The 14,421-nt window shown below is 39.3% G+C and overlaps 1 protein-coding gene across 6 annotated transcripts in view; it reads left to right on the forward strand.

Annotated features, from left to right (window-relative positions):
* The window catches only part of pacs2 (phosphofurin acidic cluster sorting protein 2), a 69,986-nt gene that overhangs the window by 46,033 nt on the left and 9,532 nt on the right, over positions 1-14,421 (forward strand). For 3 of the 6 annotated variants that reach the window (XM_015041590.1, XM_015041591.1, XM_015041593.1), the window contains exons 4-18: positions 1,105-1,230; positions 5,442-5,604; positions 5,777-5,850; positions 5,995-6,075; positions 7,110-7,169; positions 7,259-7,413; positions 8,361-8,451; positions 9,378-9,449; positions 9,539-9,663; positions 10,341-10,473; positions 10,683-10,787; positions 11,596-11,702; positions 11,806-11,960; positions 12,040-12,150; positions 13,281-13,389. In XM_015041590.1, coding sequence (XP_014897076.1) covers positions 1,105-1,230; positions 5,442-5,604; positions 5,777-5,850; positions 5,995-6,075; positions 7,110-7,169; positions 7,259-7,413; positions 8,361-8,451; positions 9,378-9,449; positions 9,539-9,663; positions 10,341-10,473; positions 10,683-10,787; positions 11,596-11,702; positions 11,806-11,960; positions 12,040-12,150; positions 13,281-13,389 — 1,667 coding nt within the window. Of the gene's footprint in view, positions 1-1,104; positions 1,231-4,641; positions 4,873-5,015; positions 5,038-5,441; positions 5,605-5,776; positions 5,851-5,994; positions 6,076-7,109; positions 7,170-7,258; positions 7,414-8,360; positions 8,452-9,377; positions 9,450-9,538; positions 9,664-10,340; positions 10,474-10,682; positions 10,788-11,595; positions 11,703-11,805; positions 11,961-12,039; positions 12,151-13,280; positions 13,390-14,421 lie in introns of those variants that run through there. The other 3 variants (XM_015041592.1, XM_015041595.1, XM_015041594.1) reach the window with 3 other exon arrangements.

Genomic DNA, 14,421 nt, shown 5'->3' on the forward strand with positions numbered 1-14,421 from the left:
ACCGCTCCAAGATGGCCGCCGTATTTCCTGCACCGGAGCAGCCAATGCGGGGTCTACTCTTATATTATGTCTATGGTATGTTCCAGTTTAACGTTTGAAAACCACTTAGACTTTTATCTGTTGTCCATTATGATAAATTAAAAAAATGACTCGAATGACGTTAATAACATTAGTAGTACCGTCTAATTTATGATTATCTTCATAAATCGATCTTGGGTTCCACTGATTTTCGGAGATGGAGACCAACAGAAGAGCAACTAAGTGGTTTATGTTATTTTCACAAGCAGCCATATTGGATTATAAGGTTGGAGTTGGAGTAAAATCTGCAACTTTCTTTAACCTTAACAGTCACTGCAGGTTCCCTATCGAGGATTTAACCAAGACTTCATGTTTATGGCTCATCACTTGGGATATATTAATGTAATATAAGTTACTATTTTGAGTTGTAATTGTTATTTTATAGAGATTTAGTTAATATCTTTCTTAAAATCGGACTATATTTGTTGACTTTAAACATCCCATGATGCCTCAGAAGAAGACTTAACTTAGAAGAAGAAAGACGGAGGGCTTTTTTCTGAGAGCTGTTTTACTGAGCTCCGACACTCTAGTAAATCATCCTGGCTATTATCTATGATTCATTCATCCTTGTTTGATTTATAATAATACGTCTGGCTCCTTATCGGATCTGGATTAGTCAAACATACAACATCCTCCTCCCTGCACGTCTATGCTGCCAGACTTCATCTGTTTTTCTCAGTATTCCTTTCCACCTTATGCTGGATTCCTCTTATATCCAACTTTGATCTTCTTCATCATTGCATTATCTGAGTTTGGCTTTGCATTAACATGTTCTTGTGTAATAAATTCACTATCACATATTCACTCCTTATATTGCAATTTAGCTAAAACTGACTTAAATGTGGTCATATACCAACCTGTATCTGCTTCAGCATTGACTTACTTTGAGCTGTGAAACGACAATTATTCATGTTTTGTTTTTGGTTTTTTAAGCAAAAAGAAAACCACTTGTTGATCTAAATGTCTCTTTTTACCAGATATTGTGTTTTTCATATTCTTTTTTTTCTTGTTTTTGTTGTTTCTTAGTACCCACACTTCTTGAAAAGAGAAGGCAACAAGCTGCAGATAATGCTCCAGAGACGGAAAAGGTACAAGAACCGAACGATTTTGGGCTACAAGACTTTGGCCATGGGATCCATCGATATGGCAGAGGTACAGTGTGACCGCTTCCTATGACGCTCACTCATCTCTAGTTTGTTCACTCCAGATTTAAAGTTTTGTAAGCCATATCAGTGTGTGTGTGTGCGTCCGTGTGTGTGTGTGTGTGAACAGGAGGCAGTAATAAGCCTGTGCTGCCCTTTGTGTTGTCTGGCAGTCTCCGGCCAGGTGGGAGCAGAAAGGTGTTTCGGCTCTAACAGGCTGTTGGTGTCAGAAAGATCAGGGAAACGTAATGAGTGCTAGAAGCTCCAGCTGCTGCTGCTTCCTCTTTAATGACTTCTAGCCTTTTAGAGTCACACAGTGCAAGAAAAACCTGCCCAAATGGATCTGAAGAATACTCTTTTGTGTCTGACAGATCTAAATTATCCTGGATCCTTTGTTAGCATTTCCAGGGTGTCACATGATGTGTCGTCTCTTCTTGACTTCTGTTACTGTGCTAGTAAACATCCCAGGTTTAGAAGCGTTTTAAACTTTCTTTCCCCCAAAATCTTCCCCTGATTAGCTGTTTGTGCTGCGCTGTGCTGTAAAATCCTAATAAAGGATACAGTTTGTATTGTAATGTGGAAATTGTCATTTTACATTAATTATTAAATACAGACATACATAGTCATACAATACAGGAGTGAATATGTAAAACAACATCTTTATGCTGTAAGTATGTTTGTACATAATATTCAAAAAATAAACATTTGGGACAATTAGTGCTCAAGGATTCTGTTTGGGTGTCATTATTTCAGGCAGGGGCGGTCCTAGCCTTTTTGGTGCCCTGGGAGAACAACTCTAAAAATGACCCCAGGGCATTTTGAAGAGTTAAATTTTTATATTTTATTTGAAAAAGATTTAAAAAAAAAACTAGAATAATACTACAAACACCCATAGCAAGACACATACTGTATATGATTAATTTTATAGTATATAATACAAATACAAGAAAATAAATGCTATGGAAAATACGTACTATTATTATAAGATATTTCTAAATTGAACTAATAGTAAAACATTTTTTGAAATTATATGTACTACTATTGTGGTTCTGGTAGCTCATGCCGCCCCAAATGAGATGCCGCCCTGGGCTTCTGCCCACATCACAAACCGCTACAGATTTCAGGAAACAAGTCAAAGTTGGCTCTGAAATTAACAATGTATCTTTAAAGACTCAACAAACTGATCACATCCCACCACAAAAAAAAGAAAAGAAAAATCACAGAAAACGGTTTCCTCTGCTTGAAGAAAGCATGGATTACACAAATAAAGAGCTCAGTTTCAGTGCACATGATGCTCACACACAAAGGAGATCCCATATGGCTGCCAAAGCTCAGCGGGGCTTGTTAAGGCTCAGCAGCTGAGAGAAGAAAAGAAAAAGACACCATTGAGCCAGAGTGAGGTTTTAAAAAAGAAAAACACAGGATGTGGTTTAACCAAACCACAAAACAGATAAATTTTTTGCATTTTCAGCTGAACAGGCAAAGTTGTGTTTTTGTTTTTTTTTTCCTCCCCAGGGTGCAGTGGGGGACAGAGAGGCTTGTCCTGATTTTAGAGGAAGAAATGAAACACAAAACGTTAGATCACTCCGCTGTGGCGCTGTTGAATCATCCAGTCACCCCGCAGCTGCTTGGCTGATGCCTCCAGATCAGTGCAGTGTAGCAGAAAACAGCGACCCAGGTGTGCTGCTAGTCACAGAGCAACACATTCAGGCTGAACCACAACACAGGAAAGAATGAAACACCTCACCTACGAATAAACAAAATAGAAAAAAACAATAATCTGATGTTTCCACGTCGGACGACGGGAAACACAATCTGTTTCAGTGGAAACCTGAACAGTTGTGCTTCTTGTTCATTTCTTCAAAATCAATAAGATGTCATTGAAACGGTGGCTCTTTAATTGTAAACAGGGATGACAGGGATATATTTATGAATACATTCATTCTCAGAATCACAATATTAACACTTAAATTAGAAGTTAAATTGATTACATTTGACCTTTTGTTTAAAATAATCTACAATTCACTTATTGGACATGAAGACAAATAAACATGGAATCTAACGACTTAGCGGGAATTATGCAGGGAGTTGAGAAAAAAACGACATAAAGACATAAACTTTACAATTATGGCATTTAATAAAGGATTCAGAGACCTGAGTGAAGTTTCACCGTCACCTTCTTTTAATTAAATGAAATTGATGTTAAACATTCGTGCAGCAAAAATGTTTGCTTGTGCCACTGTCGTTTTAGAAATACTAATAAATGTTTCCAGAGGTCATGAAATGTCAACCAGCTAGCTTACAAAATATAACAAAAATATGGTGTAAATCAACTGTGCTAGCTTGTGCTCCAACATTTTTTTTATTTATTTTTTTATACATCTTCATATATTTAAGATTTAAAAAAAAAAGTTAACAGAGGTCACCAGAGACTGAGGGTTCAGTATGTTTTGGCATTTTAGCCAACAAAATGTTTATTTTCTTATCTTAAAAAAGGAGTGAAGTGTTTGCTTATATGTATATTTTTTATGTATTTGTAATATTGTATAAAATGAAGTCAAGTGGTTAAAAAGAATGTGCCAATGTTTTCGCCGATTGATCGATTAGTTGATAGGAAAGCCAGTAACTAAATGTCACAGCTGTAATTCAGTCTCAAAATCTTTATTGAAAGGAATGAGAGGAGAGAGGAGTCCATGTGTCCAGCAGCTTTTTCTGCTCCTCTGTAGAAATCCCAGCGCTGCTTGCCTTTAATAAACCCTATTGGATCGGAGCCGTCGGTACCATGAATCCTCATAAAGATCTGATCTAGCTGCCGTCACTCGTTCCTTCCTATTCACGGCTGGATCTTGACGGAGTGTCCTCTAAAATCCTCAGCAGCCTTTATGAAGTGCACTGGCCACAATGAAGAGGCCTGACCGAGCGTTGTGCTTGTTCATCATTCAGAGTGGACAGGGGGATAAAAGTACTCACACCCCTGGTCTGTTTTTACAATGTGGCATTTTACAAGCACATACTTCACTGTGTCTTATTGAGATTAAATCTGACAGACCAGCACACAGAAGTGGTCTGTGTTCGGTCCCCGTGATTTAACACCTTACAAGACTGTGTGTGTATTTTATATATCGTCTCTACCGGCTTTGGTAGAGTCTCAGGTTGTCCTCCAGTATTGTCCTGTATGTAGCGCCATTAATCATCCAATCATCTCTGACGCGCTTCCCAGTCGCTGCTAAAGAAAAGCATCCCCCTCAGAATGATGCTGCCACCACCGCGTTTCACCCCGAGGGCTGTGCATTCAGGCCGGGTAGATGTGCAGGGTTCGTTTTCCGTCTGTTTTTTTTTTTTTTTTCCTCACCTGACCGGACTGCCGACTTTGGACGGTGGACTGCAGCATCCCCTTGTGGCAGACTCCGAGCAGGTCTTCAAATGGTTTCATTTCAGAAGACGGTGTGCTTTCTTCTTGTTAATAAAGGCCAGATTAGTGAAGTGCAGGATTAATGCTGCGCTCCAGTTAATTGGAAAGTGGAGCTGGGTTTGACTTCAGACCCGAGGTAACAGCGTTCTGGTCAAAAAGTCGGAATTCCAACATGGCGCCGACGCCCATAAACATGGTTTCCAGTAGCTCTGACAAACGTCATTTTATGGTTTAATTTCCGTAAGTAAACACCAGTTTTAATTTGGTCTGTTTAGAGTTGAAGTCCCTACATGTAACTTTGATTTTAGACGCACTTTTGCTTGTGTGTTTTGTCAGCATGTTTCCACCACATCTTACTAATGTTGTCAAGAGGAGCGGCCATGTTGAAACGCACCGTAACTGGAGGTAGTCGGGGTTGTAAAACCTCGTGCCATTTTTCCTCCACTTCGCAGTGGAGGATACTTTGTGTTGACCTATAAAACAAACGTTAAATAAATAAATGTTTTGTGACAAAACGGATGCAAATTAAAGGGGTTTGAATACCTTTACACTAGAATTAAAATCAATAATTGCCCTTTCTCTTGTAAAATAACTGCTTTGTAGCGTTTAAAGGATTCATCAAGACTTTCAGTCTGACTTTTACTGAACCTTTGAGCAGTATGGTTATTTACAAGTTTCATCAAGTGTTGCATTTATTGCAATTTCAGGTTGTTGTGGTTTTTTGTTTTTTCTTCTTCATTCATTTGAAATCCTTTTGCTATTGCCCCTTCTTCTGCATTAAATTTAGCTTTCTCCCCCCCATCTCCCAGGTGATGCAGCACCCGACAGAGGGAGGTCAGGTTCTGCCTCTCTGCAGCAACCAGAAAGACATGCTGGGCAAAGTGGCCGAGATCTGGATCTTCTCCCTGTCCAGTCAGCCGATAGACCATGAGGACGCCGCCCTGCAGGGCGGACAGAAGATCAAATGCAGCGGTAGGCTTTTGCTTTTGATTTCCCCACCGATTGTAAACGATGTTTGATATGGTAAATAAATCAAGAATCTGCTTTTCTCCCCCATCTCAAATAATTTTTAAGGAAATTAAATAAAAAAAAAACAAGGTATAATGTGTAAACCTTTAACCTTCCTGCCGATTGCGTCCCGTAGATAACTACTCGGAAGAAGAGTATGAGAGCTTCTCGTCGGAGCAGGAGGCCAGCGATGATGCAGTGCAGGGACAGGTGAGGACATTTGCAGATCAGTTTGACCTTTAAAGGTCATGGCATGAATTGGTTTATAGATAATGAGGAAAAAAGAAAAACAGAAATGTCTCTCTCTTCCCTGAAGATTTCAGACAAATTGTCTCCTCTTCCTTCATCTTTCAGGATCTTGAGGATGATGAGTTTGATGTGAGGAAACCAAAGAAGCAGAGGAGGTCCATTGTGAGGACCCCCTCTATCACCAGGGTAAGGGATGCAAAATGAGACGGAGATCTCAAAGAAACATGAAAATAAACTTATGCCTGTGTTTTTTCTCTGTGTGATGCTCAGACAGAGCACCAGATACTATCTTGTGCAGATGAGAAGGTTTATTATTTGTTATTTTTTTCCTTCATTGTCCCTTTAGGGGCTCCGTAGCAGGTAAAAAACCTTCAAAGAAATACTTTTAACAACAGATACCTCAGTGTTTACACAGTGCCAAAAAAGTGAATCTATTTACTTAAATCTACTGTAAAAACTGTTAGTGCGACATTTTCCAAGGTCTCTATTCACTCTAACAAAGGTTAGAGTGAATGAGTAGATGATAAAAGGAATTTTATTATCTACTCATTCACTCTAACCTTTGTTAGAGTAAACAAAGGTTTACTCTAAGGTAAACCTTTGTGCGCCCGAATCTGCCTTTAATTGCTGCATTAAAACTAGTTTAAATACAGAGTGCTTTCAAATCTATTCTGTTTTTATTGCTGAAAATATATGAATTTTTTTTCTTCAGATTTCTCCAATTGAACCCTAAATAAATAAGCCAACTGGATGCCTTTCACTTAACAAGGAAAAAACATTTGAAGTTTTTAATCTACGATCCTATTCCTACAAAACAAAGCAAAAAAAGAAAAATCTGATTATTTGTTTAACTAAAATAGTTCTTGCTTAATTTACCGTTGAATAGGTAAAAAAAAAAAAAAGAAGAAAACTTTTGGTCATTTTAGTTTTTAAAAATAAAATTTTTTTGGTCCATAGATACTTTTGAGCTGTTTGGACACCCATACTCTTTAGTGTCTTTACAAAATGTCACGCTATGCTAGAAAATGTGTATGTTTCCATGGAGACGTTGATTAGGAAGCCAATGAATGCTGACTAGCTTCCTTTTCTCTTGTAAAGAAATCCATCCTCACAGCATGATGCTACCACCGCCGTGTTTCTCCTCGTTAGCTTTACACAGGGTTCTAAACCAGAGCTGCGTCTCACACTGACTCTGTGGGTTTTCTCTTTCTGCATTTTAGCAGCAGAACTTTAAGCAGCGAGTGGTGGCGCTGCTGAAGCGCTTCAGAGTTTCTGATGAGGTACGTTTTCTTCTTTTTTTTAAGCAGAGTGTCTCTGCTTCTCTTGTGACTGACCGGTGTTTAATGTGTGTGTGTGTGCGCCTGCGAAGGTGCTGGACTCGGAGCAGGACCCGGCGGAGCCGCCACCTGAGGTGGAGGAGGAGGATCTGGACCTGGACAGTGTGGAGTTTGAGAACCCCAGCGACAGCTGCCCGGAGCTGGACGATGACGACAGCGTCCTCAGCACGCCAAAACCCAAACTAAAGTGAGCTGTGGGCTGATATAATGTCTCCAGTTACCTGTCTGTTGACATTCTATGAATTATAAAACGGTTCTGCATGCTTAGTATAAGCCAAGAGGAAGTGGAAAAAGTAAATGTGTGTGTGAACATTATGAGTGTTTGGCTGTTTAAGATCAGATTCAGTATTTTAAGTCCATGAATATTTATGTTTTGAGAGACAAAGCACCTCAGTGAAGTATTTAGACACTTTGAACAGTAGGTAGGAAGGGAGGAAGGAAAAAAAGGAAGGAAGCAAAGAAAGTAGGAAGGAAGGAGAGAAAGGAGGACACAAGACAGAAAAGAAGCAAGGAGACCACAAAGTAAAGGATAAACGTGAAAAAATAATCAAAAGACGACACAAGGAAGTGTAGGAGAAAGAAGGATGGAAGAAAAGAAGGAAAGAGAGACAAGTAAAACAGGAAGCAAGGAGACAATGAAGTGATGAAGGATAGACTTGCAGGGAAAACAAGAATCAACAGAAGAATTCGATGAAGTAAAGAAGCAAACAAGGAAGGAAGCACAGGAGGAAGAACCCAAAGAAGAAACGACAACCTCTACACAATAAGATAAAGAATAAAGCAATGGAAATTCATACGTTATTGTTTATAATAAAACACGAATTTCAATATTTGAGCTCCAAACTTTTCCATACTCCTGCGAGTGAGACATCAGAAAATTCAGCGCTTCTCGTTTCCCTCGGTGTCTCCCAAGATGCTTTACGTCTTCAGAATATTAAAAACTCATAACCTGCCGTCCACTGGGAACCTTCCTGGAGCGCTAACAGGCTCCTTCACACTCAGACGGGAGTGTGAAAAATAAACGAAACCTGCAGGGATCTTTTAGCCGAGACGCGTTTATGCCGACCCTGTGAATCATCTGTGAAGAGATGAAACGTGTGGAGTGCAACGTGTTTGGTTTCGTCCATGTTTCAGGCCATACTTCGAGGGACTGTCCCTCTCCAGCTCCCAGACCGAGATCGGCAGCATCCACAGCAGCCGGAGCCACAGAGAGCCGCCGAGCCCGGTCAGTTTCCCACTTCCTATCTGTTAAAGACCTGAATTAAAATATCATTCTGCTGTTTTAAATACACAAGCATTCAATAAATTAGTGTTATTGAAAAGTCAATTTATTTCAGGAACTCTATCACTTACTGAAACAGATTAATCCCACACAGATGGATGTTTGAAAGCCTTTTCTTTTGTTAATTATGAAGGTTGCAGTTTAATGAAAACATGACATTTAAAATGACAATATTACCAATAAGTAAAACAATTTAAATAGAGAAATGTGGGGTTAATGAAAAGTATGTTAATTTTCAGAGGGAACTTTTAGTTTTTACCAGTTTTTTCAGTGGGTGTTTAATGTTCTGCATTGTTCTTCATGTTGTCAAACAGGTCCTGTTTAAGTGATTTCTCAGTTCTGAAGGTCAAGCAGCAGCAGGGCTTTAACTGAAGGTTTAGGAGTGTCCTAGTTAAAGTCCAGATTTAAATCTGATTGAGCTACAGTGGTAAAACCATACAGGCGGTTCATGATTGGAAAATCTTCAAGCATGGCTGAAATTTGAGAAGAGTGGGACCAAATTCCTCCAAATTGATGGGGAAAACAAAAACTTATTGCTACTGACAGCTCATGGTACGAAAGGTGGAACTAGTGAGTTTGACTTTTTCCTATAAGTTGAAGTTGGTTTGGATCTCATCTTTTCCCTGATAAATGAGATCAGAATTTGAAAACTGCATTTTGTTGCTTTCTTTTCCACGGGTAAATCTCACTGATAAACCAGTGTTGGTTTAAACCACTGTTGGTTTATCAGGGAAATTGTAAGATCTCTGTTGAACTAAGAATCGTCTTCAGACGTTCACTAATTCTGACTCTCCGTCTGTGAAGTGAACATTCCCGAGACTCGGTCACAATCATGTCTGTTTTTCTTCCTTCCTTCCACGTCACTTCAGCTTGATCTGGACAAAACCAAATGCGGCGACTCTACGTTCGCCGATGATGGCGGCCGTGACAACGCCACCTTTGTGAGTAAAGACTCACGGAGGCGCCTTCGCCTTCGGCTCACAACCTTAACATCTGGCCGGTTTTGTTATTTTCTCCCGTTTTCCTCCAGGAGCAACCCGAGGCGGTGACTCCCACCACAGAGCTGGAAATGGACAACATGGACACGTTTCTAGAGAGATTGCCACCAAGTGGCAAAATGACCAAGACAGAATCTCTCATCATTTCGTCCAACAGGTATTATTTCCTTAACCACCTTCCTAACGGAGCCAAGAGAGAGAGAGAGCGTTTTATGGAAGAAATACTGAGAAGCAGGGGCGTCACTAGGTTTTAATGAGGGGGGGGGGGCTGAGCCCTTGTGAGCAAACGTACAAAATTTCTCAAACAGAAACAAACACAGCAAAGTTGCTTTTGCATTTTGAAATAGTGGAAATAAAAACTTCTTCTACTACAAAATATTAACTGTAAACAGCAAATCACTATAATAAAATGGTTTCCTAGGAAACGTTGCTGAGGTAATAATTTTTCGTGATTCTACACCCTTTGAAGTACATTTGTTCAGTGTTTCATGCTTGTTTCATGTTCCAAATAATTCGTGTAACATTTTACACCAATCTCAGAGTTCATTAGACTGTGCAAAAAAAATTAAACTGACAGATTTAAGATAACATTTTAACTAAAAATGATTAATTTATGTGACTATTTGTTTAAACTCATATTTTGGCCACATCATATTTAGTACACTGGCAGTTTAAAAGAAAAAAAAACAAACAACCCTCCCCCCCCCAAAAAAAAAAAACATTTAGAGTGGGGCTTGAGAATGGTTTTTAAGGAGGCTTCAGCCACCCTAAAATAAGCTGGTGAATTACTGCCCCCTGCTGGTTAGTCTTTACGTCCTGTTTTCCTTTTTTCAGGCAGGAAGCGAAGCTGGCAGGGCGGCGAGGTCGGAGCACGTCCCTCAAGGAGCGCCAGCCCAGCAGGCCCCAGAACGAGAGGGCCAACAGCCTGGACAACGAGCGGTCCCTGGACACACGCTGCCACCTACAGGTAGGGGGACGCAGCTGCAGCTGGAGAAGAAGCCACAGATATTATCCTCAGCTTCTCCCTGTGATTATAGCAGATTTCAAGTTTCTTCTCAGTTCCCTCATGTTGATTTATTTTTATTGCGTTGAGCCACTATAATAATAATACAATTAATAATATTAAGATTAAATAAAAAGAAAAAGCACCCTGAGTTTTGACATTATTTTTGTCAGATTCCAAGAAAAACCGTTTATGACCAACTGAACCACATCCTGGTGTCCGATAACCACCTTCCTGACAGCATCATCCTCATCAACACGTCAGACTGGCAAGGTCAGGTAAGGTCTTCAGAAGATGAATGAGACAGAAAGGTCAAAGGTCAAACACCTGAACACTCGCTGCTTAACACGATACAATCAGAGACAAGTTACCTGTTAAAGCTTGAAACTATTGATCCAGATTTCAAAGTAGTGATGTACCAACAGAATATTAATATTTTTATTGGTCCCAATATTGAAAAAAATTCTAGATGTGATATTGTGACGATGTGCAGATCTATTTGGTCTAATTCTACGCTTTGTGCTCTGAGCGATGTCATGCTTTATCATTTATTTTACATCATATTTAGAGTTCCTAATTTTACTTTCTGAACCATTTGAAAGAAGGTTTGTTGCAGTTTATTATTATTATTATTATTATTATTATTATTATTTTACATTTTTGGCCAAAGTAATCAACCTATTGTTTGTCAGTTTCAGTTTCTTTATCGTTTATTTTACTCCTAATCGCACTGACTGAATAAATTAAAGTTGTGTTGTTTTTACATGTTTGATCAAGCTTAGTTTCAAATAAAATAGTTTTCAAAAACATTTATAATTCAGTGCATTTATTTATGTGTTTTTAAAAAAAAAAAAAAAGAAACATTTAAAGTCAAGTCAGCACTGTTTTTCTCTCTCGACCGATTCTGAACCTCAGATATCGATATCGGAAGTGAAAAATGTAGATCGGTGCATCGCTAATTTTAAGCTGCACATTATTTACGGTGCACGTTTAAAATATTGTTGTGTTGCTACACATTCATGAAGACAAAACACTGTTCAGCTCCATCTGCTCACTAGTGAACTCTTGTTCCTCCTCTCCTGTCAGTATCTGTCGGATTTGCTGCAGAACCACCATCTGCCCGTGGTCTGCACATGCACCATGGCCGACATCCAAGCTGCTTTCAACACCATTGTCTCTCGCATCCAAAGATTGTAAGTCTGACCCTCTTTTTGACCCCGTTAGGACAAAAAAAGCCAAAAAAAACGTACGTGGCTTTGCAAAATCAAAACCGCCGTGTTTGTTCTGCTCCTGTAGCTGCAACTGTAACTCCCAGACGCCTATTCCCATAAAGATTGCAGTGGCCGGAGCGCAGCACTACCTTAGCGCGGTTCTGAGGCTCTTTGTGGACCACCTCTCCCACAAGACCCCGGACTGGCTCGGCTACATGAGGTTCCTCATCATCCCCTTAGGTCAGAGGTCGACTCAGAGTCGGTGTCAGAGCGCGGCCGCCCTCGCACATTTACTTTAAAAGCCTCCGCTGTTCCTCAGGTGCGCATCCCGTCTCCAAGTACCTCGGCACGATCGATCATCGCTACAACAGTTTGTTCCAAGACGCCGCCTGGAGGGATCTCTTCCACAAGACGGAGGCTCCCGTGATCGGTGGGCTGTTGATTACAAACAACACTTGGGCTTTGGTCATTTTTCCTCACAAGTTACATTTTTAGCTTTTAGAGTCGTATCAGATTATATGTTTAATATTCCACGACACTTAGATGTTTTCCACATATTATGGTTTAATCAGAAACTTCAGTGCATTTGACTGGGCTCTTATGTGACCAACAGAAACAAGCTCATAAATGTGAAGTCCTAAGGAAAATACATAAAGATTTTAACAAATACAAATCTGAAACGTGTAATGTAGATTTGTATTCTGTGTTCTGATGCAACAAAAAAAAAATCAACTGTCTTCAAAAGTCGTATAGTTAGAATTATTTTTGTGAGAAAGGCCCGTTTCATTTTCTATCAAGAATCAATTTCTTGATTGAATGACAATAATTTAAAATCTAAGTGGCTTTGAATAATTGTGGGCTTAACTCTACAACGCTTTGGTTTGTCACCAAAAGCATATCCAAGTGTTAGAATGGCCCAGTCAAAGTCCAGACCTAAGTCCAGCTGAGAGCCTTGGCAGCATTGACTATGTTTTCATAAATTTTAAGGAACTACTGATTTAAACAAGCTCTTATTTCTTGCTGACAAGTTTCTTGTAAGTTAGTTATGTCTTATTTCAATGTATTTACACTAAAAACTCAACAAAAATATATTTGGTAAGTTTTTATGATTTTTTTAGTTCAGGTGATCCAACTTAAATAAATTGGTCACAAGGAATCAGATTAAGTTTATCCAAGTCAATTTATTAAGTTATTAAGGTAAATTAACCTAAGTAACGCAAGTTTGACAAACTTCATTGAGTTACTGTTGAGCAATTACTGCAATTTTTTTTTAAAAGTTGGAGCTGCATTCTCTTTTTCTCCAGTGAATTTTACAAACTTGTTTAAAAGATAATTCTGCAAAGTATTAAGGTCTAATTAATACTGAAAACAAATTATCCTTTTTGTCGGTCCGTCACTTAAAAGCCACATAAAATAAGTGGAAGTTTGTGGTTTTGCTCGTAAAAACAAAATGAAAACATTCACAGACTTTGAATAACTCTGCAAAGCATGTTTTTTTTTCCTTTTGGGGTTGTGGGGGCGAAGGGTTGCGTTCAGGTACTAATCACCATCCATGTGCAGTTCAGGAGAGCCCTGACGTGGTGTCAAGGGTCACGCAGTACATGGAGGGAGCGAACGGAGCCCACCAGCTCCCCATCGCCGAGGCCATGCTCACTTACAAGCAGAAAAGGTTTGTTTTTGTTTCTGTTTCCCCTCAGGATTTCAGCCTCGTTTCATTTAAGAGTCTACCTTCACGGAATATTATCTGTAATTGCACAGACGGCTGATTTTGTCTTTGGGAGCTAAGAAAAGGTTTTAAAAAGCCCACTAATGTTTTAAGTATTTCCTCTAACAAATGGTTTTAATGTAGAACTCATTCTGTTTTCAAAAGGGGGAATGCAGTGGACAAAAAAAAAACATTAACAGCAGTGGTTATCCTGTCAAAACATATATTTTTATACCAGATGGAAAAATCCTGCTGGTAGATAAAACTTAACAGTTAAATTGACCAAAATGTACTTTTTTACAAATAATAGTAATAGTAATAATAAAAAAAATTAATGGCTTACCATTCAAACTGCCCTTTGGAAACAAAATGAAGTAAATGTCTCACTACTGGTATGGGGCTTGCAGACAGTCCTTTGCAAAAGTATCGATGCACCTTAAACTGTTTTGCATTTTTACAACTTACAACCACAAAATCTAGTACTTTTTGGGGGGATTTTATGTAATAGACCAACACTAAGCATTATTGTGAAATAAGGGGACATTTTTAGCTACCATATTTTTCCTATTATAAACCGCTATTTTTTTCCCACGCTTTGAACCATGTGGATTGTAGCCCGGTGCGGATTTTCTGTGGATTTTTCTTCAACCACCAGGGGGCTCTGTAGCAGGAAGTGAATCATTGGAAGTCAAACTTGGAAATCAACGAAGAAAGTGCTAATTTTCATTTAGAACAAGCACATGCTAGCAGCAGGAACGACGGAGAAATGCTTTCAAACTCAAACCCCCTCATCATGGAAACGAAGAAGTTCACATGATGCAGATTTTACATTGAAGGTTATCAATCTGGTAGTACAGGAGGGAAATGGAGCCGCTGCATGTAAGCTCGGAGTGAACGAATCCATGGTTTGGCATTGTGAATAATCAAAAGCGGCGGAGATTCCAGCGGCTTATAGCCTGGTGCGGCTTATATACCTTTGTTTCCAGTTTTAAAAAA

The sequence above is a fragment of the Poecilia latipinna genome, unplaced genomic scaffold (genome assembly GCF_001443285.1).
Source record: "Poecilia latipinna isolate Pla-1442-1.1 unplaced genomic scaffold, P_latipinna-1.0 Scaffold559, whole genome shotgun sequence".
Lineage (NCBI taxonomy): Eukaryota > Metazoa > Chordata > Actinopteri > Cyprinodontiformes > Poeciliidae > Poecilia > Poecilia latipinna.